Raw genomic sequence first — 24,107 nt, forward strand, 5'->3', positions numbered from 1 at the left:
AGCAATTTGTGTTGCTTGAACGATTATACATCCCCCCACCTCCTGTTCGTTGTCCCCTACTCTCTTCACAGTTGTCAAGGAAAATTGACTACAGAAAAAATACCTGGAAAATGCAACCTGCTTGCGGAAAAGTCAAATTGTGAAATATTTGGTACAAGAAATACTTTGTAACCGCTTTCTAATGGTAGTTTCAAAGTCCCAAGCGAAGTAAATTAATTAAAATACTTGGGCATTTAGCGGATTGTCGGATTGCTGGATTGTTGGATTGTTGGATTGTCGGGGCTCTGAGATCATTGCTCAGGCATTTTTCCATTGTCCATGACGCGATTGTAATTTATTCAAATTAAAACGGAATTCTGTCTTCCATTAAAGACAGACACTCGCTTCACGCAATATTGTGTGTGATTGTGAGACTTTTCGCCCTGCAACACTGGCCTCTTGTGATATTAGATCACGCCTCTCGCAATACTTGCCGCCCTCCCACACTCACCTCTCGCAATATCGCCTCGGGTTTGATCCACTTTACAGACACTCGCCTCTCGCAATATTGCCCCTGGCGACTGCTCGGGGCAGCAGGAAATTTAATTAATTTAAAGTCCATTTTGCGGTTTGCTTGTGTTTAGCGCCGCTTGATTTTTATTTCATTTCGGATTTGCGCCACAATTTATTTTTCACACTCTTTTAATTGCGTTTTGCATTTGTTTCTCGCAGCTTGTAATTTTCCGTTTTTCTTTTGGGTTTTTCCCTCACGGGTTTCCTTGCGTAAACAGGCATTTGTTTTTCCAGAACGCAGATAAATGGGGGACGGACTAGTGGGTGGTTGTGTGAGTGGGTGGATGGGGGCTGTACTTGGTGAGGGATTAAGACAAATTGAATCAAATTAGCCTTTAATTGACTCAAATTGTTGCCGCCTTGTTTACAATTTAATTTGCTTAAAATTCGCCTGAAAGCGAAAGAGCCCTTTGGACATTAGAAAGTAGATTCCATTACGAATTGGAATCGGATAACTTTTGTGGCACATCTCGGTACCATCAGCCTTGTTTAGTACTCGACTTACTGTCTGTCTATTGGGTGTGTCCGTCCGCCCGTCCGAATCTTTTGCGTCGAATGTTTGGCCTTCGCTGGGAACTTGTTTATAGGCGGCTTTCCGTTCAGAGATCACTCTGGTGGGTTCCGCCCCTCAATCTCGCGAATCTGTTTTGGATATACGTGAAATGAGGCACTTTATCTATTGCTTTTGGCCATTTCGATGAGACTAAGCAGATATTTGTGGCCATCTATAAACACCGCATTCGTGGCACAGTATATCTTTGGGATACATTTTGTGGCTTATTCACACATGCTTTCCCCCTGAATAAATCTCTTAAACTCCAAGAAAATATGCAAATATTATGACTTTGCTTATTTGTTAATTTAATATCACTTAACGCCTACAAATCGCCATTTAGCCTGGTTTTTATCTGGTCACATGCGTACCCCCTTTGTGGATTACTTGACTCATCAGAAAAGAAAACAGACTCCGATTCAGAATTATATAAAGCAAATCCCCCGCCAATTGTCTGTTGTTTGCGCTTTTTCCTTTCATCGTTTTTTTACGACGGATTTCAAAAGCAATTTTTACACCTAGTAGCCAGTGCAATTTTTCACAAGCCGTTAATTATTCGGACGAGTATTTTTGTAGCATTTGCAAAATGTTTTTGTGTGCAAAATGAACTTGCGATATTCATTCCAAAAATAAACGAACCGAAAACACCCGAAAAACCAACCAAAAACATACAAAAATCCGAAAATATATTGGAATTTAAGCACACGATTTTCGAGTTTTTGTTTATAGGAATTTTTGGATATTTCGGATGTTTTGGATATTTATTCGCCAAGTGGATAGCGCTGGCCGCACCCTAATCTTCGGCGTCGATTCTGATTCTTTTTTTCTATTTTTGATGTGGAAATTGCTGCGTGGCCAGCCAGCCAGCCAGCCAGCTGTGTTTTTCGTATAATTTAAAGACAGATGCAGATACACACAGCGAACATATAGAAGATACTCATAGAATATGATTCAGACTCCCCTTCTGCTGCTGCTGAATGCTGACTAATTTATTCATGGGCGACAACAATGGCCGCCCCAAAGTCCAATTACTGTCATGATTATGTGACACGAGTGGGGTTCTACTATAATTTCCAATCGCCCACGGTCCGTCGTCTGCATTTGCTTTTCCCACTAATTATTTCCACAGACTGCATTTTGAAAACCAATCGAATGTGTGGCATTCATTTGAGTTCTAAATTAAATTTCCATCCATGAAATATGCTTTCCATCAGAAACCACTGGAACCCTTCCTTTTTGAGTGCCTTTCAAGGCTTAGCCTTACATAAACCCATCATCCGCTGCATGCGGAAGTTCCTCGCAAAAAGATGAGGGAAAAACGAAGAGAGAAAAGAGCGAAAAACTAGGGGAAATCTCGAGCAAGAGGTTAAAGGACTTTATTATGTCGCGAACTGTAGCGTGCGGGTGGGTGCCTCCTCCTAGTCGTTGGTTGCACTGAGCCTCCTCTGCTGAAGCTGGTGGCCTTAAAAGGCAACTGCCTGGAAGCTGAATGAAAGCTGAAGTGGTGGCCAAAAGGAGCGACGACGACGACGAGCCACAATAGAGAGAGACAGTCGCCAGAGACTGTCGTTGGCTGTTGGCTGTTGGATGTGTGCTTAATTTGGCCTGCTGACTGCTGCCTTGCGCCTGCTTCCTAGCCTCCAATGTGAACTTTTAAACCGTTTAAATGCAGGCTTAGACGGGGCTGAAAGACTTGAAAGATTGCGAATGAAAGGCATGAAAGGAGATGGTGCTTTTATGAGTATAACAGTTTTTATGATAGTAAAACAGTATGGAGAAAGGTTTCATCTGTCAGGTGGGATTTTAGATTGTATAACAGTTTTACTGTAACCGTATAACACTTCGCGGAATAGTTTCACCTGTCATCTACCTATTTCTAGGCGCATACCAGTTTGATAGCCGTATAACAGTTTGTATAAACGTATAACAGATTAGTATATAGCACTATATCAAGCCATGCAGCAGACTGAAGCATGGTATATAGATTTTAATTGCTCTAGTGGCCAATTAATAGTTTTTATCATTTTTATAACACATTTAATGAGCCTGTACAAGCTGTCATACTATCTACAGTCGTATATAACAGTTAGATATGACACTAATTTTGTATAGCAGTCAATGTCAAACTAATTATCCCATAGATAAGGTGCACGACATCGTCTATAAATGAGTGTAAAACAAAATAGAACCCAACTATAGGATTCATTAGATACAGTTTCGGAAGATACAATTCTCTGTAAAGATCTACAGGTCTCTTCAAACAGAAGGGAGAACTTTTCAGAAGCAAGAGAAATCTCTAAAGGCATCATTAAGCAGAAGAGAACAGATCCCTTTCAGAGTGCTTCCACCGATCCCAAAGTGTTCTCTTGCCACCTACATGGAATGGAAGAACCGTTTCATAACAATTTCAATTTGTGGGTCACATACGCCTAGGCAGGCAATCCAAAAGTAGTACAAGCACTACCCACATGCCAAGACACCTTCCAGACTGCGAATTTTCGTACGAATTTGTGTGATTACCACAGAACAGAACCAGACCTCAACTATCAGTGGAAGCAAACAGAAGAGAACTGAGCAGAGAACCGATAGAGGGGACATTCGACATTCTATTCCATGCAAATACCTCAAAGATATGAGTGTGTGTGTGTGTGTGCGTGTGTGGGGGGCGGCCTATGGCAATGGCCCGCAAATTAAGTTAACGATTTTCATGGCGAGCCCGAATGCTAATTGGAAAATGAACAGACAACCAGAGAGCCAGAGAATCCAAGAACCGAAAACAGAACCACAGATACGTACCCAGAAGAAGAGGAGAGTGTCAGCTGTCGTTCTGGTTTCCTCTGTTTCCCCCGAACAATACGATAATGCACACCTGCCTCGGTGCTCGGAGAAAACAGAGATAGAGAGAGAGAGAGAGAGAGAACAACCCCAAAGCAGAACCGGCAAACAAATAAAGCGCACTTCCTTTTTCCGCTCAGTATACACTGAGTATACCTCTCCCCTTTCCCCCTTTTCCTGTGCTCTTGGTTGCATTCCAAAAATAGTTTCCCCGTTTTGGCATTTTCAAATAAATCACATTTTAATGTGCGCCACACATCTTTCACTCTCGAAAGATGCCCGTTCTCTCTCGGTCTCTCTGACGTAGATGCCAGCAGCAACAGCAACATTCTCGTTTTACCTTCAACATGTGCCACATGCCACATGGAGGAAAGACATACATAGAGACGGGAGGGAGGCCTGGTCTGTGGTTTTGGGAATTGTGTCCCGGTTATGTAAAATGCATTATACATATGCGGGAGAATAGTTTGGGGCTGAAGTATTCGCTTGGAATTGTGTGTGGAGGATTTCCACTTTTGCCATTTGAATGCCTGCTCTTTTCATTCCCCTGGAAAACGGCTGAAGGACATACCAAAAGTGGATTGTCCTCGGGATGGAGGTAGAGTACACAGAGAGGTATTCAGGGCATTATAAATGTTTAGGAGGGGACCGCTGATGCACTCTAAATCTCAAGTTTCATTAAAGGGTGTGATCTCTCTCGGAATCAGGCATCTTTCAACACCTTTTGTAAATGAAAAATAGGGGTTTTTTATGACTTGAGTGATGGGAGAGTAAATATAAAAGTTCTCACACGGATAGCAGATTTGGTTAGGTGTATTTTTAAGGTAGAAGAACATGCACATGTTCGTTCTGTCGAAATGGAGTCCTTTCACTTATGAGAAATTTTTATGTGGAACCCCAGAATGTTTGTGCACTAGTGGAAAATGGGCATCAAACATATCTCCATTGCATTCTAGTTATGCTTCATTTGTGGAAAGAGCATTCCCTTTGCCACATGCCACATGGTTCACGAGTATAGTGCTCCCAAAACATTTCATTTATACAAATTTCCTTAGGGTCTGCTGTGTTTTTGTGTGTTTCTGTCGAGGGACTCATGCAAATGAGACCCAAAACAGAGAGAGAACTGAATGCCGAAAGCATTATCGCATCCATCCAGAGAGGAAGCAGGCCACACCGCCCCCCCCTCCTCCGCTGACATTCCAAAACAATTAAGAAAAAGGTCAGGGCCGTGTATGTGGAATGCGTTGGAGTTCAACGGCGGACGACAGCTGATTCATCAGTGAATTATACGAATACGAAAGTTTAGTGTGTATCGCATTGTTCCACTTGGACGGATTGTGGGTAGAGATAGCGCTGGGCCCTCCCTGGGGATCCCTCATTAGTCGTACGCTCCTCGATTCAGGCAGGCGTGAAATGCGTTTGATAAATGCTTGGCACGTGTGTTCTTTGGGAGGGAAAAGCCTATTACTTTTACAGTTTTCCAAGTGGCAGAACCTTATAATTTTCCAAAGTGAAGAGCACTACTTGAGTTTGGAGTTCTATCCCGTATTTGGGGCCTCAACATTGTATTTGTTTTTTGTGGCTTGTCATCGAGCAAATCTGGGGAGAGCCTCTCGGTGCCACTTCACACGACAACGCCTCCAGACATCCCCATTTTGCTGCCAGTCTGTCTGATTGCCTTTTTTGCCCATGCCTCATGCCCCATGCCCATAATTACCTGACATGTTTGCCTAATTGCAACTGCCACAGCAGCAGCAACAGGAAGCGGCGCAAACACTTTAGAGAGAGAGCGAGAGAGATAGAGAGAGAACACCATAGTAGAGACACAGAACTGCACTATTCCGTAGCCCATAAACATAATTATGCAAGAGACTTGCATACCATAGTTTTTCCCCAACCGAAACCCGTTCTAAAACGATTTTCATATCCGCTTTTCCCGCCCTACGACTTCATTTTTGGCAAAGAGGTGCCCCTCGAGGGTTACTTCCATGGAAACAGAGGGGGGCACTAGGCAACAGTTGCCACTCCTCCGCTGTGGCAGTGTCAATCCATCAACAACAGAAAGCGGAGGAGTCACTGACCCCCGGGTGGAGGGTGACCACAACGACAGTGGCACTGGCACCCTGGCACCCTGGCTCCAGGGGCAGGTGTTCGCTTCCTTCCATTCCACCATTCCGCCGAATGAATGAATATGAACGGAACGCAGTGAGGCACAAAGTTTATGCTTGCAGCAAAACAAATTGCTGTGCCAGAAGAAGGGTTGACCAGGGTTAGGGTTCACCTGGGGCCACGAAATGGGGGTTGCAAAATGGACTGCCACGCGAGTTACGGGCTTATCAACCTGTATTTCATCTACAGGTAAATAAATAACTTACCCTCAAGCAAGGGCTCTGGGGATACTACCACTAACAAAGGAACGATCGAAGTGGAAAATGTTTACGTTCCGTGATTTATACGGAATTTTAGTAGAGTTTCCTCAGAGATTGAACTATTCTTCCATTGTTTCCTAGAATTATAGAAATTTAGTTATTTGAAAGAATACTTAAGAACCGTTTTATTGATTCCAAGAACTATAATAATTAAACCATAAAGAACACCATTTAAATCACATATGATCTATTTTAAGAATACAAATACATATTCTATAAAGATTATAGATCAGAGATCATTCCAAGAAGTCTATAAAACTTATTTAAATATTCTTTACTCAAAGATTAAATATTTATTCAACCAAATCATTCCAAGAACACTCAACTGTTGCTATTTTTTAATTACAAATCAGAACTCACGAGGTCTGTAATAGTTTCTACATAGAACCTATATGCACTCGAGTGTCTCCTCTTTCGGTACGATCATTGCACAGAGCGACCTCCAGAGTTACGATTTCTATAGTCTATGCCCCACATTCGTTCACGTAGAGAGACATTCGTACAGAGATTGACCCAATGGCTTATCAAAGCTGATTCATTCGCTCAATTGCTGAAATTGCTTGATATATATATCCGCTCTACTATTCTGTATTCTGTATTCTGTTTGGTATTCTGTATAGTTTTTTGTGGCTCAAATTATGGTAATCGGACAGCCGGAACGAAATGGTTTATATATCCATCAAAATGTTCAAGGTCATTTATAAATTATACTCGTATCAGAGGTCTCTCTCCTTGTCCCTTTCTCTATTGTGGTCTCTGAGTGATTGATGGCATCTTTCAATCACTGGATCATAGAAAAATTGTGTGTTTTGTGCAAACAAAAAGCAGCTCTCGAGGCAAATTATTGCATATTTATTTATAAAACTCAGACCGAGCGATTGGCAAACCTTCTTCTGACTTTGACAGAACTACTACGATAGTATATGTATATATGTGGTATATATAGTAGGTATATATCACTGGTGGAATGAACAAATGAGAGATAACCCAGACGGAGACGATTCAGCTGTGAAACTCGATTTCTGTTGACTTTGTGCAATTTGTGTGTGTGTTTTGGGGTTTGTGTTGATATTTTTATTGTAATAGAACTCGTTTGTTGTTTATTTATTGAAATTCCAGTCGCGACTTTTGGCGTTATGTGATACCCATTGAGTCACAGGCTAAGGCTTACGCTTACGCAATGACTCGATCGTCTAGGGGTAGGCAAAGATGATCAAGAGAGGATTATAAGCAAGGGTTTCTTAGAGAACAAGTTGTAAATATGAGAAAAGAACGACGGAAAATGATATGGGAATGGAGTATTTCTCATTCTTTGGTTATCTGAGAAAAACAATTGAGAAAACTGTATGAAAAATATATTTCATGAATGGTTAAGGGATAAATGATTCTTTGAGTGATGATAGTATAAAGTTTTACATGGGGTTCCCTTTAGGAATTTTTCTTTGGATTCAGACTATCATTAAGAGGCATTCAAGTTTCCAAAGCAAACTACATTCCAAATATGAGTATTGGCCTTTTTTCCTCCTATAATTTCGAACAGAAAATTCCAGAATTACAGACAGAATCGTGTGTTCTATGTTCTTGAAAGTTTCTTTGGATATTCTTATATTTCAAGGAACTTATCTGCTGTGGTAATCCATTCTTCAGTTTTATTCTTCCCAAGGCAGAATAATAATTTCTTAACTCATTTGTTTTTCTAATAAACAATTTCTTAACCCAATATTAGTTTTTTCCCCCTACCATTTCTTATTCTAACCTCTCGAGATCTTCTGGCGAAAACAATTCGCCAAGCAACCCTCGATCCATAGGCGGGCATTGAGACACGACACTCGAATCGCCTTAATGCTGCTTGGGATGATGTCAGCAATTAGGCTTGATTAACGCCCCAGCCACTACCAGAGACCCCATAGACCTAGAGCTTAAGGCAATTAATTCCAATTGCCAAATGCCCCATTGAGAATTATGTAAAGACGCACTTTTCCTCTCTAGCGCGCCACCTTTTCCCTTGTAAGTCACTGAGTCAGCAATTGGCGACATAGTTTTTCCTTTTTCCTCCTCCTTTGGTCGAATGGCGAAAATGTTAAGGTGCTACGAACTCCCACTGACCGAGTGGCCCCAAGAGAGACAGCGAGATAGAGAGATCTTGTCGTTTATCTGCCGTCTGCCGCATGCCACAAATTGTTTCCCTGTTGAAAAAGTTAATTGTGCGGCAGTTTTCATTTCACTTGGCCCATTGCCCACCAAACAAAGAGCAGCAGGAGCAGCAGCAGAAGGCAATGCAGATACTTGTGTATTACTTATTTCATTGAAATACAATTTCAATTTCGATTTGGATTCCCAATTTTCTCTGCGTCACGTACAATGCGTCTTCTGTGGGTCATGTGGGGCGTGTGGCGGCGCCTTCAGATTCATATTATGTTCAATTTTCATTTGGTTATATAGTATAGAGCCATAAGAGCTCCCCTGATAACTGAACGTACCTCAAAACCAAAGCCCCCGGGGAATCGAAACAGAAACACGCGCCTTTTGTCGTAGGTTTTTTTTTTTGTGGATTGCGTGGAAGCGGAGTCAATTACTTAACAATGAGAGACACTCGGGGAAACAGGGCTTGCAATCAGAAAAGATGTTCTGGGAATTGCAAAGAAACTTGGACATTTATTACGAGTGGAGTACAAAGTCAAAAGAAACCCATCTTAAGTAACGAATACGTTGAAGATATCCATTATGTTGCGATTTCCTCAACTGAGAGTCTTTTTCTGCTCAATTTGAGATCGTTCATTCATATATTACCCTTTGGAATTTCCAATTTGAGACTGTTTTTATCCTATTTGAAAGAAATTTGTAATGAAATTCAGGCATATTTGCTGAAAATTAAGAAAGAAACTGAGTTTGAGGGCTAAGAATATCTTATACTTCTTTTAGGGGTTATATTCTTTGTCCTTCCCCGAATGAAGAATGTTTTTAGAATTATTCCTAGATGAATCTTTATAAACTTCCCTCAGTTCAAAGCAAATCTCCTCCCAAATTTCTTTCCGCAATTTCAGCTTCAATCACACTTTAATTCCAATTTAATTTGTAAGATTTTTGCACGCATTCTCAAACGCCTCCGTCCTTATTATTTTCTGTAGATTGTTTTTGCGTGGGGGGCTTGAGGCTTGCCTCAAGTGCACTTTTCAAGCAGTGCAGGCAGTTCTCCAAAGAGACAGCCAGCGACAGAGAAATACGCTGGAAAGAAAGCCATAAAAGGTCGCCACAGTAGAGCTTGAGTGTGCGATATTCGATATACTACGAATACGAATACGAATACGAGTGGCTGCCATGTGCCATTTATCATCAAAGCTCCGTCATTCATGGGGCCACGATATATTCACGTATACTCGTAGAAAGAATTGCAAACAGAGAATCAGAGAAAAGGGGAGGAATGTACGTAGAGAAAGAGTGTATGTGTGTGTGTGTGCGAGAGTTCAGTGACCCAACAAGTGAAAGAATCTCTGGCAATCGTTTTGTACGCGTAATGTAAAACAGAAGAGACCCACAACAGCTATAGGAATACCCATATTGCCTCACATTTTTCATAGATGAGATCAGAGGCGACTCTTCATTGAAATTAGGTGTAGAGGGGACAGAGGGGCAGAGGGGGGTGGTGTAGCAGTAGCTGTAGCGGATGGCACATTAATAATAATTACATGACGAGCGGCCGCTTGACATCTGTTTGAAGTTTTTATGCTGGCCAGCAGTGCAGTCCCCGAGCACTACTTCCAGGGAGAACGATCGTTCTCCTCGCGCCACAGAAATGCTGATGGAGTTATTACAATGGTTCTATAAATAGAGAAAAGATCACATCCAGAACCCAGAACGGAGGCCAGATCCGATCGGAGGCACGCAACCAGCAGCATCAGCCGGAGCAGCAGCAGCTGGTGACGGCGGCGGCAGCAACTTTTGTTTTCATTTGTGGGGGGTGACCGAATTATTGCGGAGTTGGAGACGGAGAGAGGTATTCCCTCTTTGTAGACACAGGGGTGTGGCTTTAGAGGGGGCTGTAGAGAGAGAGAGCGAGAAGAGCTTGGACGGGTATAAATTAGATAGAATTTAAGAGATCCAAGAGTTGATGTAGAGAAACAACAAATAGATCGACAGTAACAGATTATACCTTTTTCTGCAATAGGGTAATATTATTTCGATCAAAAGTTACCCCTTCTACGGTTTATAAATGGAGAAAATCTGAATGGGATTACCAGATCATATAGCTCCTAAGGGAACATCGGAAAATGTTTAATTTATGAGGATAAGAGTTGTAAAACTATCGGAACATATTTTGGTTATATTTTACCAGGATCCTTTAATTTATATATTTCTCATAGCAAAAATCGGGCTTAAAGAAACTTTTGGTAGTCAAAATGACTCTTTTTCAATAAAACATTAAAAATATTGGTACAATAGGTATGAGATTAGGTATCTTATAATAATGGACATACTTTCTAGGGTATTCCTAACGTCGCTCCACAAAATATACCCCTCCTTGCTTGCTTTTTTCTCGCTCTTGAAGCAATTGAAGATTTGTTTGCTTGATTGGTGGGAAGGGTAGGGCGTGGCGTCCATTGTCCAGGAGAATCGACTTCTTAACCCACTCCTAAACCGCGTCTTAGCCCCCTCCTACCCTCCCCCCAGGGCGTCTTGTCATTTGCCAATTGGCATTTTATGTGGACGAGTACTTTGTGTATTTTCTTGTAAATTGATATTTCCGCTGCCGCCGCCGCCGCTGCTGCTGGTGGTTCGGCTTCTGGGTGCAGCAGCAGCATTTTCCTTTTCCATTTCCATTTCCCTCGCTGCGAGCCATAAAAATACTTGCAACGCATTTGAGAAGCAATTTAACTAATTTGTTCCACTTTTTACCCCTTTTATCTTTTTTCATTGCAGGTATGTATCCCCATCGGCACTTAAACCCGTTTCGTATACCGTATATCGTATTTCAAACCAACGAAAAAAGACACAAAAAATACTTTGTATCGTAAGTAAATCAAATTAACTTCGCATGGGCGACGGTCGCCGGGCACTTTCTGGCTTTCAAGTGTGGCTTTTATTTTATTTCATTGTATTTTCAAGGCAATTAATTAATTAAATTTGTGTTAAGTGGCAGCCGAAAACCTACCGAAAAGACAACAATTTGTGGCTCATAAAATGAAAGGCAGCAAGGGGTTAAGTGCCCCTCTTTTTTGAGAACTTTTCTTCGGAGGAGGAGCATGGAACGTGCTTAATTGGAAGTTCAATGGATTTGAACGCTCCTTCCCTCCTCCGCTTCGTTGTTGAAAGTGCAGCAGCTGCCACACCATTTGCATGCCACTTGGAAAAACGAAAGACCGAACCGACCTTCTTCCTACGAGATTTTGGCAGCAACAAACGTCATTATTTTTAGTGGAATTATTAGCCAACTGGCGACAATGTCTCGCCTCATGACAGCCGCGCGCCCCAGAGAAAGTCTAGACAAAGGCCAAGCCATCACCCATTCCAGAGCCCTTGACTTCCATATGGAAGATGGTCTCATGGTCTCTTGGTCCCATGGTCTCTCACTCCCTGTGGCTAATGTAATTCTTTCAGTCGCGACTGTATAACGATTACATGCCATGGAAGAAGATACAAAATACATATACGGATGGCACTCGTAGATATATGTAGATACTCGTATCTAAATGACTCTTCGTCGTCTGGCTGTGAAATTACTCGTTTGGAAAACAAAATAGAAGCTAGCTTAAATAACTCTTTGGTAAATGAATTCTCAGCTCATTAAATCAATCCGATTGAAAGATTAATGTTTGGGTAGAAAGTATCTTAAAGATGGATTGATCTTTGAGCAGAAAAATGGTAGTGTTCTTTGGATTAGCGCCAGATTAGATGGGGATTATCAAGAGCTACATGAAGGAGATTTGTGTGCAGATGGAAGAGGATTTGAAAAGGGTCTATGTTTATCCTTTGGCTTCTAATGTTTCAGGTTAAGTAAATAAACTTAGTCGGGGTGCCTATTGATCCTTGGATCATAGCGTACCTGTCTTGGGATAACCTCTAGGCTAGCTCTTAAATCAGGGTACTTTAAAGTCTGAAGATAATCGAGATGTTTTGGGGATCTATAGCATTTGGATGTAAGCAATCCCTAGAACATCTTAAAGATTGACTGTCCACAGATGTTTAGCTGTTTCGTTGGTCAAAAATAACACTTGTAGGTACATATCTTTCAGATCTTGAGAAGTTGTAAGAATCTAAAGGGTTGACTTTGTTGAATTAAGAATTTTGTAAATCTTTTTTCTTCTAAATATTCAGCCATAAGACCTGTTGTCAGATCTAGAATACTATTATATTCATACAGATTGAGATTCTTATCCACTTTATAGAATTTTATATTGTTAATCATCTGATTTTGTCGCTGCTCTTGAATATTTCTTACTTTTTTTTGAGATTTTGCGAACCGGAAACCTTTGGAAATATATGTACATATAATCCTATCCCTTTGATCGATAGCATTCCATATCATTCTTCACTGCATTTTAGAATTTCTAGACCCTCTTCTCGAGAGGAGTTTCCTGCGACCTTAAATACCTGGGTAAATCCATCCTATATGTCCACTTATTTCTGAGATTCTGTATGTCTCTAGTTCTTGTATAACCTTTTTCTTTTAATATTGATTCGCCCCCCTCCGCCTATTCTCCTCTCATTGTCCCCCCTTCGTGTCATCAGTGAAGTGTCCGTGGAAATGGAAATTACATTCAGATTCAGACTTTCAGCACAAAGTGGGACGAGTGGCAGTGGCAGAGTGCTGCAAATTGTTCCGAGTATTGATTTAAGGGAGAATGCAATGGCATTCCCATCGAAGTATTTATACAATATGCATGGCCAGGTGTCAAACCCAGACGGATGTCCCAGGACAAGGAGGCCCAAGGAGGAGTAGAAGGAGGATTGCATTGTGGATAGTGGATTGTTCGGGTTGTGCATTTTATGGAGGTTGCTGCCGCCTGCCCGACTGCCTGTCATATGGTAACACGACCTTATAAAGGCGGTAACAGAACAGAACAGAGCAGGCAGAACACGTGTGTGGATTAGGGGAAAGGCCAGAAATTAAAAAGCAATCAAGGAAATACCCAAATGACACTGCCCCATCATCGGAACCTTGCCTCCTACCTCCTACCTGCGGTGTGGGTGGGTCACAGGTCAAGCGAGCGAGCACCAGGCAGGAGAATCCCCTACCTGCAGCAGAATATAAACCACTGCGAAAGGAGCATCCATCATCAGTTGCACAGCAATCAGCAAAGCTACAACACCTCGAAAAATCACTCGAATCAGCAACAGCCATGGCCACCACCTACATTTCCACGCAATTCCTGAGCCTCAACGAGAAGTCACCGACCTCCACGACGACCTTTACCCTGGATGCCGCCCGCTTTGGCCAGCGGGATCTGAACCTGTTCATCGAGAGCCTGGAGACCATCTCCCGCCTGGAGAAGGAGCGACATGAGCGCCGCCAGCGGAGGCGCCAGCTGAAGCTGCAGCAGGCACGCATCGCCGAGCTGGAGGACGAGCGGTGTGTGAGTCCCACGCCCAGCACGGAGGAGGCCGTCGACGAGCCACTGATGTACATGGAGGCCAAGTGCATACCCTATGCGGTGTCCGAGGCAGTGCCCACGGCCCACAAGGCCAGCCACCTGAACCCAGACTATTACTCCTGCGACGATGAGGCGTACGGCAGTGCTGCCCATTCGCCAAGGAGCAGTGTGACCTACTGCTCCTGCGGAGGACTCTCCAGCATCAACTCCGGATCCTCAGAGTCCGGCATCTACGGCGCCGTCTCCTCGTCGCCGCCACCGCTGCGTCCACGCTCCCAGGTGATCACACAGCCCAAGCACCGATCCACTCGCTCCCGCATCATCAGCATGGTCCTCAAGCGGGAGTACGTGAAGGCTCCATCCGCCGAGGACCTGGATCAGAAGGAGCGCTGCGATCGGCTGCTCAATGAAACCATCCAGCACCAGTACTCCCAGCTGTCCAGCAAGTCCCGACGGGCCATTGCCTGCAACGAGGGCTCCGCCGAGGAGCGCTTCCTGGACAAGGCACTGCGCTACCTGACCTTGTGATTGTGATTTCGGTATCAGAAATCAGCTCTATGCCCATAGTTTTTCATACCCCTAGCCTAAGCCTTAGATTTGTTTGTAAAACATTTAAATAATTACAAATTGAGAAAAGAATTTCACTTGAAAAGGGATTTTTAATGAAACTTTGCGAGATTTTCTATTCCTGAAGATGGTTTGAAGTTTGAACTCAAAGAAATTCAGAAAGAAAAAGTACAAATGGACAACAAATTCAGATGATTCAAGAACATGGGAGTTTAGCGACTGCAAATTCCAATTTGTGGGATCAACATCCTCCCAACGGAATCACCCGCGGTTCCAGTGTAGGTACCCAGCTTGGATATCCGATATGCCCCGATATCGCTCTCGATAAGGAACTCAGAGTATTGGGCGTGTCGTATGTACCCCATGAAAGCCTCGAGGTGTACGTACAGCTCTTGGCGCTGTGACTTTGTGATGGCATGCAGCTTATCCAATCCGATGAAGAAGTCGCCTGTGACATCTCCGATTCCCCTCTTGTACTCCGTCCAATTGAGATCTTCGCTTGTTCGTCGAGCGATCACAGTCCAGCCAGGACCCGCGATCTTTGTATCGCAGAGAACTTGAAAGGGTTCCGGGTTCGGTAGGATTACAGTATATGTACCATGGGCCCTGGGGTCAGGAGGACATCTGCCATAGGGGCTTACGACACGCTGAAAGTAGGTTTTTAGTTGATGCTGATTGAGAATATGGATACGTTATGGCTTCCCTCGGGGCGTTTCGTCCACCATACCCCACCCCTAGGGTTCGAGTATTTTCAGAGCACCTGTTTGTTTTGCCATAAAGTGGGGACAAATGCCACGCTTTCCCATTCGAAATATTCACAATTTGTATCGCAGCATTTGAGTGCAGCAATCGAGAACAAATGTATCTCGTTAGCCTCTCTTCCATTCTGAGCTCAGAACTCAATCGATGACTAGTGTAAATCCCATTGTAAATCTTTCATTGCATCAACAGTGCCTTCCGTTCCGTCTGTACGGGCACATCTATCCCCATTAATTCCGTCTCTGCCTGCCCCCTGCCTCCCTGCCGTTGTGTCTTTCCGTTTCCCGTACTTGTTGGGCGGCGACGACCCAGTGACATGATTGTCTCCCATCATGTGGACCCCATCCGTCTGGGAGATAATCTGCCCTGTCGTTGATGTTCCAGGGGATTCCCTGGCCCCCGCTCTGAGCGCTCCTCCCCTCCTGTTTAGTCCAAGTGTTTTTCCATCTTGTGTCTAAAAATAGATAGACCAAGTGGCGCCTCTTCCTCCTACCTCCTACCCCCAGCCTGCAGATGCCTCCTGCCGCTGCTTGCCCTCTCCCGCCAGCACAGTGGCTGCCACTGCCTGTTGCTCCTTTGTTTTGGCTTTCAGCACAGGGTGTAGGCAGCCGTCGCACAGGGCGTCCCGCCTGCTGGCTGCATCCTGTGTTGCCATAAAAGCAGAGGGGCAGAAGAGAGCTTTCTAAGTTCTGGAGGACAGGACGGACATGCGCATAAAAAGCTGCCATAAACTTGCGCTGCTGCTGCTGGTGCTGGTGCTGCTGCTGCTGCCGTGGCGTGTGGCGCTTCCTGGTTGCAGCAACGATTGGACGCCCGCCGCAGTATCTATCACAAGTCCAAAAGCGAAGCATACTTTCGTGCGCCGGAAATGGGCAACGGCACGTCGTAGTCTGTGCCTCCTGCGTTCCGCTGTGCTGCGCTCCTCGCGCGCGTGTGTGTGTGTGTGGCAGTACCAGCAGCAGTGCTTTTGTTGCTGTTGGTGGAGCATGTCGCGCGCCATGTTTGCTCAAGTAAAAGCCAAATTTGATTAATTAGTTTTCGCAGCCCAAAAGAAAATGTGTGAAAAATCGTAGAAAGAAGAAGAGGATGAAGCCCTAGAAAATTTGTGTGTCCCTTCCTCGTTCATCGGGGCTCACTCCTCCTCTTCCTCTTCCTCATTTATCTGCGTTCCCACTTCTGCCGTACGCCCCCCGATCCCCGCTCCCCTGCTGTTGCCCCTCTCTTCCACTTCTTTTTTTACAATCAAAATCCGAATTGATGCGCGCGCTGTGCCGTTATTCGCGTGCGTGTGAGTGTGCGTGTCTGTGCCTGTTCCCTTTCCCTTCCCTTTTATCCCTTTCCTTCCCCTTCCCCTGCTGTTTCCCTTTTTTTAAGGTCACACAGCATACATCTATGGAAGGGGGGTACTCTCCTATTTATAGAGGGCACTCTGCCCGCTGCATTGAAAATAAATTATTGCCAAAAAGTTATTTTCATCAAATATTTATGTATACTCCCATTGCGGCGGACGGCCAGGCAGCGTCCTTCTTTTTTTCCTTTTGGGTGTGACTTGCACTTCCCTCTCTCTCACTCTCTCTCTCTTTCTATTTCCCGTTCCCTCTTTCTGTGTACATGCCTGTGTGTGCGTGTGTGTGTTTATTGACTTCCTCTTCTAGAAGTATGGTCGTGTGTGTGTGTGTGTGAACCGTCTTTTGTTTGTGTGCGTATGCTAATTGAGTTTTTCTTTTTATTTTTTTTGGGGGCTTTCTTTTTACTTTTGCATTTTTTGCTTTTCTCTTTCTTACCTTTTGTCTTAGATTTTCCCATCTTAGTCCTATCCCACCTGTCAATGTTTTCTCCTATAACACAAGTGTTTATTCTCTATCTTTCAAAATTATCAATCCGAAATCGAAATCGAAATCAACATCGAAATCCCAAAGGAATAACAAAACTTGAATCCATTGTATGCCGTCAGCCATATAGAGAGTTATGCTGCAATACGATCAGGTAAATGAAGGCGAAACCTACACAAGTTTGAGTCCCCTTTCGGGGATACTCTGCAGAGGGTATTGGGATCTGAAGAGGGGTGATTATAGCTTCCGACTACAGTCTTTTGGGATACTTCTTCAAGCGGGTATTATCTCTGCTCTCCTTAGCTGGAAGCCCACTATCGCAGTGTTTTATTCCCCATTCATTGGAGCCTCCGACAATGGTGATTATTTTGGCATGGAAACAACTTTCTTTGGGGGATATTACATCTATAGTTTCATCTGTTTTATAATTGCTAAATTACGAATCACAGATGCATCTCTCAACCCTCCAGGGCATTTAAAGTCCGGACCCCAAAGCTCTACTCATAACTTAAGAACTGGGGGAAAACGTCACAATCAGCTGCCAAAACGAAATGTGACCCAAATCGGGAGATGACACTGTCACAGCCTCTGACGCTCGCCCCCGCCTCCGCCTCCATTGACGTCTCTTCTGAGAATATTCAATTGCAGCTGCTGCTTGCAACAAGCCGCAACAACAGCCGCAGTCGCTGTGTCGGAGGCGGCGGTGGAGGCGGAGGGGCGAAGGCAAAACAATTGTCAACGACGTCGTTGTCGTTCTAGCTGCCGGCATGCCATCCCAGGCCATGCCATGCCACCTGGTTGTGGCAGCTTAGACGCTGCCGCCTCTGCTACTCCCCCTCCCACACACTCGCACACACACACACCTGATCCTCTGTTGTTGCCACCTACTCCGTGCCCACCGCCCTCGAGTGCCACTGACGACTGTGATTAACTTTTGTCTCTCGTTTGTCCTTTGCCTTCTGTTGAGGCCCGAAGACAGAAGCCAAAGCCAAAGCTACAGCCAAGGCAAAATGTTGGCACACTTTGCCTCCAAAGGGGGCCTTTGCGAGGGGGTTTGTTGTCGAGGGAGCTTTGCGGGGGCATTGTTTGCACTTGGGCTGCAGTCTTAAGGTTTTTGCAATGCTCTTGAAATCCTTTATTAAGGAGGAGGCGGTCTTCCGCAGAGAGGTCTGTGGTTCCCCTTGGCAGAAGGTTAGAGTCTACTTAAAGTCTGCTTAGTGTCTCAGTAATGTCAGAAAAATCGGTTTAATTACAGGTAAAACTTGACCCAGTGCATAGATTTCTTAGAAAGGAAGTCCTTCGTCTCAAAATATTGGAACCTTGGGAAGAGAACCCAGAGGCATTCTATGCAGTCTCTACATTCGATTAAGTCTATATATATTTTAGATGCTAAATGCTTCCCATTTGTGTATAATCCAATATCTCAAAACATTCCTGCTTCCCCCGAAAACCTACTCGTATCAACAGGTTCTCCATCCACACTTTCCTATAGACAGCCACATGCCTTCTGCCATCCCGTCCTACGATTCATGTAAACTTTTTGGATTACTTTAAGACCCATCCATAAATTATAAGAGTTATTGTTTGTTTTAGTCTAAACCGACACTTGCGATGATATAATCTGCCATATTTTTGGGGGCACACATCCTCCTGTCTCTCAGTTATGATGAGTCATCGGGGACAAACTTCCGTCTAGAATTCCGGGGATAAAACTTTCAGTTTTATTTTGTTTGTTTGTTTGTTTTGTTTGTTGGTTGTTTGGGACACTCGTTCGTTTGGTGGGTTGCTGGGTTGATGGCTCGGTGGGTGGGCTGTGTTCCATTCAATTGTGTCAGTCGGGCGGCTGTAAAAGTTTTTCTTGCGGCTCATATATAAAAGAAAAGCTTGGCATTAGAACAGACATTCCCCCTGTCCTTCTTCCACAGCACTCCCTCTGTAAGAACAACAATGAAATGCATAAAAACCAGCAGAGAGCCAGGAAAAAGTTTCGCCATGACATTTCTGGGTTATGTGGCATGTGGCATGGAGCTGCGATGAATGCGTATTGGGCACAAGGTAAATGGAACATTGGGTTAGGTCTGGGGCACAGCTACTCCTCCTCCTCGCCCCATGTGGATTTATGCCGAAACTTTTTTCCGGTAGAAAACTAATCTTGTGAGGGATTTTTCGGGCGACAATCTTGGGGATGGCAATCTTGGGTTTCTGATTTTGATTAAATATAATTTCAAGTTCTTTCACTCGATCCATAAAAGATACTAATTCTTCCCTTGATTTTTGTATTAATTGCAGCCCCCTGAGAATGAGCTACAGAAATCGCACGATCACAATCCGGCCGCCCTGAGTGAGCATCAGCTGCGCGTCCAGGCCTCGCTGCAGCGTCTGAATATCCCCGACTGGTTCCGTGCCTACAACCAGAATGCCGCACAGGCGCCGGAAGGTGCCGCTTCAGGGGGCACGTCGACCTCTGGCGGCGGCTATCGGCCGGGCAATTTCACGCGAAAGCGCACCCAGGACTCGGGCCGCTGGCAGGGACTCAACTCGAAGACGACCTCGCTCAGTTCGCTCGGCTCGCACTCGCAGCGCTCCGATCGCAGTCCTCTGCTGTTGAGTCCCTCGGCGCACAGCCACCATGGCGGCCAGAGCAGCAGTGTGAGCGGCGGTTCGGCGGCAGGGGGCCCGGCGCATGGCCATCAAGGCCATCAGGGACAGCAGGCCGGAGTGGGGGCCACGCGGTGGTCCACCTCGCATCTGAACTCCACACAGACCTCGCCGAGCGTCTCGCAGCGAGGAAGCTTCGCCCGTGGGGCACCCATCAACAGCAGCTTCATGTCGGTGGCCAGCAACAGCAGCAGCGTCCTGAGGAACTCCTACCGCCAGCCGTACCTCGGATGGCGCAGCACGGAGAAGCTATCCCAGCGGACGCCACACGAACGGTGAGTGCATGTGGCATACGTTTCCGAAGGAATACACTAATCTCTGTCTCTCTTTTTCGGCCACAGTCTCGCCAGCTCTCTGCTGGCACAACGCACAACCCCATCCCCCACATCGGCGGCGCCCAACGGCGGACGCACTCTGCAGGCGGTGACGCCAGAGATCCAGAGCTCCATCAAGGAGGTCACCTCGGCGATTGTGCACTACGTGAACGACCAGCAGCTCTCCCAGCAGCAGCAGAATCGCAGCCGATCCGCCAGTCCAAATTCGAGGTAGGCAGCGGTCGCCAGTCCGTTGCTCCTTTTGCTCAGAGCTAAACGAGAATCAGAGCTAAATAGAACCCTAGAAAGCTTCCTTGTTGATGTCTTATGTCGATGTTGTGGCACCATCCATTCATCTGTCGTATCCATCTGTTGATCCATCCCATCTGTCAACCACCCACCCAGTGTGTAGCTGTTGCCCACCCAGAAAACCATCTTACCATCTGTATCCACTCTTCAAACTCCAAACTCCATTCTTCACCTTCGATTCGAACCCCATTTCGATGTTCCCATTTATAATTTTCTTCTTTCAAAAACCACACACAACGCGTAGCTACCTGTAAAAGTCTTCAGCACCACCAACCACCAACACCACCACCGTTCAGCAGCACCACCAAAAAAATTGACAAAAGCTGAATAGAAAAGAAAAACAGAAAAGAACAGAACAGAAAAGAAAAGCGAGAAAACCAGGCTTTGTCAGAGGTAAGACGCCCCCGCAAAGGTGAGGCTCCTACTCCTCCCTGTGGCTAATATCTGTGACTAACTCCAAAGAACTACCAGTAATCGTACTACTCGCTAGTACGTATACGTATTTATGTGTTTATCGGTGTGTGTGCCCTCTAATGCTAGATACTAAAACCACTAAAAAAAGAACACTAAAAAACTTTCCTCGCTTCCAGCAAAGCACAAAAAACTTTCTGGCTTTGGATGCTTTTGGAGCACTGCCAAATTGGAGAAGAGAAATGGGTCAAACAGATGCAGGGAAAATAAGAGAAAAGATGGAAAATTAGAGAGAAATCTTTGAGAAAATGATTACCGGAAAGGAGTAGAAGTAGAAGAAGCCCAGGAAGGACGATAAATGGATGCTTTTTACTTCTATAGTTGGAGATTAAACTCCATTCCTAAGTGCTGTACTTTAAATGCCTTCTTTGCTTTGACTGCCGTTCCTTTCTTTGATTCAAGTAAATGATAAAATGATAGTAATTATGGCCTTGCTCAAGTTTTTAGATGATTATTTAAACGATTTCCTTCCTGGGATTGGTTTTAAGAAGGAATTGATACAGACTGTAAATCAATTATTATACGATGAAGATTCATGTCATGTGGTTCTCGCAAGCTGCTCTTTGTAGACATATTGTAGCTTTATTCCACTTTTAAGATAAGTAATTTTCTTCCCTTGAATGCTTTTCCTTTCACTGGCACTTTTCCCTCCCTTTGTGTCTCCGACAATAGATTCTCCCCCCAGCAATTCAATTATGAGTGCTCTCCTTAACAAATCTGATTAATATTTCCCTGCCACACACACAATGCCTCTATAGAGAGAGAAAGAGAGTAGAGAGAGATTCCATATCTGTGGCATGTGGCAATCGGAATCAGTTTCGCTTGTGTATCTTTTGAGTATTGTGCCTCGTGTGCTTCAGTTGCACAAAGCCCGGGCTCCATTCAAAGCGAGATTGATTGAGAACCACAGAACTCTGTGGCACATACGGATTGGAGTCAGGGCTCCGCTTGGATGAACGCTCCTCTTGGATGCCTGACCTGACTCCCTTCTCGTGTATGCCATTCAAATGTGGTCCGATGCCATTAATAAAGCGACATAAAAAGACTCTCCCCATGCCACCGGGCTGTCCGTTGCCAAGCAATTTAAATGTCAGCCATGCAACTGACGGTCCGGTATGCATACCTGAGTATAAATACGTTTTCCGAAGAGGAGCAGGTCATCGGAAAGACCAGGTGGGGTCTCCCTGCCAATCGCTGCCACCACCACAACAGTGCGCCCCACTGCAATCAGCGGAGGCCACTTGTACACGTTTCGATTCTGTTGCAGTTCCCCCTTTCGCCCTTTTCCGGCAGGGCCCGCCAATCATTATGAAAATCAATAATAGTCGGACTGTTGAAGTAGACCAAGTCCCACAGACAGGGTGCGCTAGCAAAGGATTTGAGGGGAACCTCTTTTTAATAGAGAACAACGTTGCCTGGGAGTCGTAGGAGAGTTATAGCTAAGAGAATAGATAGTAGTACCTACATATTTCTGGTTAATAGATAGAATAGATAGAAGAAAGAATACTCTCTTTACGAATATATCAAGATTAATGTCCAACCATATCTTAGGATGGTTTACCATTAGGAAATAGTCCTCTAGCAACTTTTGCATTGCATTTTGTATGTGAATATGCTACCAATAAGTGGCAGGCTTTACTGAATGTTGGCTTTGTTCCTAAGTATCTACGAATATCTTTCGGTATAGGGCACTTCCTTAGATATCATCCAAAAACTCTTTTGAACTCACATCAAACGTAATTTAAAGTCTTCAAATCTCGTGTGCTTTCTATATCTATCTCTAGTTATATGTACCTAATTCAAGCCACGTATCTTCTTAGAACCCCTGTATTTTGTTAGCTTTAAGAGTGCCTAATCTCCCCACATGTCACTGATATCTCTAGGGCTAGCGCCTAAAACTCTTGTCAGGATAGGTGCTTTCTCGGCTTTCCCAATGTCTATAAAATCCTATTTCCTTAGACATTCCCCTTGGCGTATCATCTCCAGAGTATCCGGAATCTCACTTTGCTTTGTTGTCTCTGTAATCAGGCCGCCATACGGGCGCCAGGAGCTTCAGCAGCATCCACCAGCAGCAACCACCACATCTGCTCTCTTTTCCTGCGAGGCTCGCGCGCGCTCTCGCTCTCTCTCGCTCTCTCTCTCTCTGTTTCTGTGGTCCTATCTTTTGTGTATCGCAGAGGACAACCCCAACATTTGAGGCCGACCCCGAGGGCCACCCACTTTGTAGCCTCTTTGGCTATTTTTGTCCGCATCCGCTTTTCATTCGTGTGCGACGTCTGCTGCCAGTCGCTCGCTTCATCAGAGACGGAAAATTGCCAGATGCAAAAGTGCCAGTAGTGAAATTATATAAAAGGAAACACATTTCAGAGGAGGGTCGAACGAGGGGAATCGAGCGATATTTTCCAGGAAACCCCAAATCCTTTCTCGGTTGCATTTCCAATTAGCTAAAAGGCTGCAGAGCCAAAGAACAAAACGCACGAAACTTTTCGAGTGCCGCAATTTGTGCAGAGTTGTCGGAGGTTAGTGACACTGGTTCGTGGCTGCCTGCCTGAGGCCTGCCTGCCCCCCGTTTTGTGGCAGCCACAAGTGCAGGGAGACGTTTGTGATGTCATTTATTGATTTTGCCATTTTAATTGTAAAATAATCTGGACTAGGACGCCCGCTAACGAGTGTTTTTGTGTCTCTCCAATAGGAAATGCTGGCTTGAGAGCAGCTTTGTGGGCACACGACCACTGGACTCGCCGCAGACACCCGTGATTGACAGCAGCCCCCCCGCCACAGCCCAGCAGCAGCTGCAGCAGCAGCAGTACCAGCAGTACCAGTACCAGCAGCAGTATCTGAACCAGCACTATCCCCATCTGGATGCCACCTCGTCGTCGGTGGTAGCCGCTGGACAGCCGCCACTACGCATGAACGGACTGAGCCGAATCGGCGGCGGTGGCGGTGAGTCCACCATATATATCTGACATCTGAACTATCCGAGAACTACCACTACCACTCGTAGATACAAGCCAATAGAAGTAGTTTCCAGATGCGATGCTTAGTTCTTGTTTTCTTAATTTCAAATCACACAAATTTTTGGTTCTGTCTTTGGAGCACACAAGAAATAGAAAAAGAAAAAGAGCAAGCAGCCACATGAGAATATCTGAGAATATATCCAATATACATATATCTAATATATCTGTAGAGTAACGTAACTCCCTACCGACACCCTTACACCCCTACCTGCATACACCCAC

The 24,107-nt window shown here is 44.8% G+C and overlaps 2 protein-coding genes across 7 annotated transcripts in view; both read left to right on the forward strand.

The window, feature by feature from the left end:
* The window catches only part of LOC6593647 (mucin-17), a 38,440-nt gene that overhangs the window by 10,053 nt on the left and 4,280 nt on the right, over positions 1 to 24,107 (forward strand). For 3 of the 6 annotated variants that reach the window (XM_026988795.1, XM_026988796.1, XM_026988797.1), the window contains exons 4-6: positions 19,406 to 20,049; positions 20,116 to 20,319; positions 23,561 to 23,811. In XM_026988795.1, the coding sequence (XP_026844596.1) occupies positions 19,406 to 20,049; positions 20,116 to 20,319; positions 23,561 to 23,811 (1,099 nt within the window). Of the gene's footprint in view, positions 1 to 11,286; positions 11,348 to 17,203; positions 17,271 to 19,405; positions 20,050 to 20,115; positions 20,320 to 20,641; positions 20,791 to 23,560; positions 23,812 to 24,107 lie in introns of those variants that run through there. The other 3 variants (XR_003408766.1, XM_026988799.1, XM_026988798.1) reach the window with 3 other exon arrangements.
* LOC113565749 lies at positions 12,896 to 14,589 on the forward strand. Its single transcript, XM_026988806.1, has one exon. It carries the CDS (start codon positions 13,707 to 13,709, stop codon positions 14,484 to 14,486), a length of 780 nt encoding a protein of 259 aa, XP_026844607.1. The 5' UTR covers positions 12,896 to 13,706; the 3' UTR covers positions 14,487 to 14,589.

The sequence above is a fragment of the Drosophila persimilis genome, unplaced genomic scaffold, assembly GCF_003286085.1.
Source record: "Drosophila persimilis strain 14011-0111.01,24,50 unplaced genomic scaffold, DperRS2 tig00000191-arrow-pilon, whole genome shotgun sequence".
Classification (NCBI taxonomy): Eukaryota; Metazoa; Arthropoda; class Insecta; order Diptera; family Drosophilidae; genus Drosophila; species Drosophila persimilis.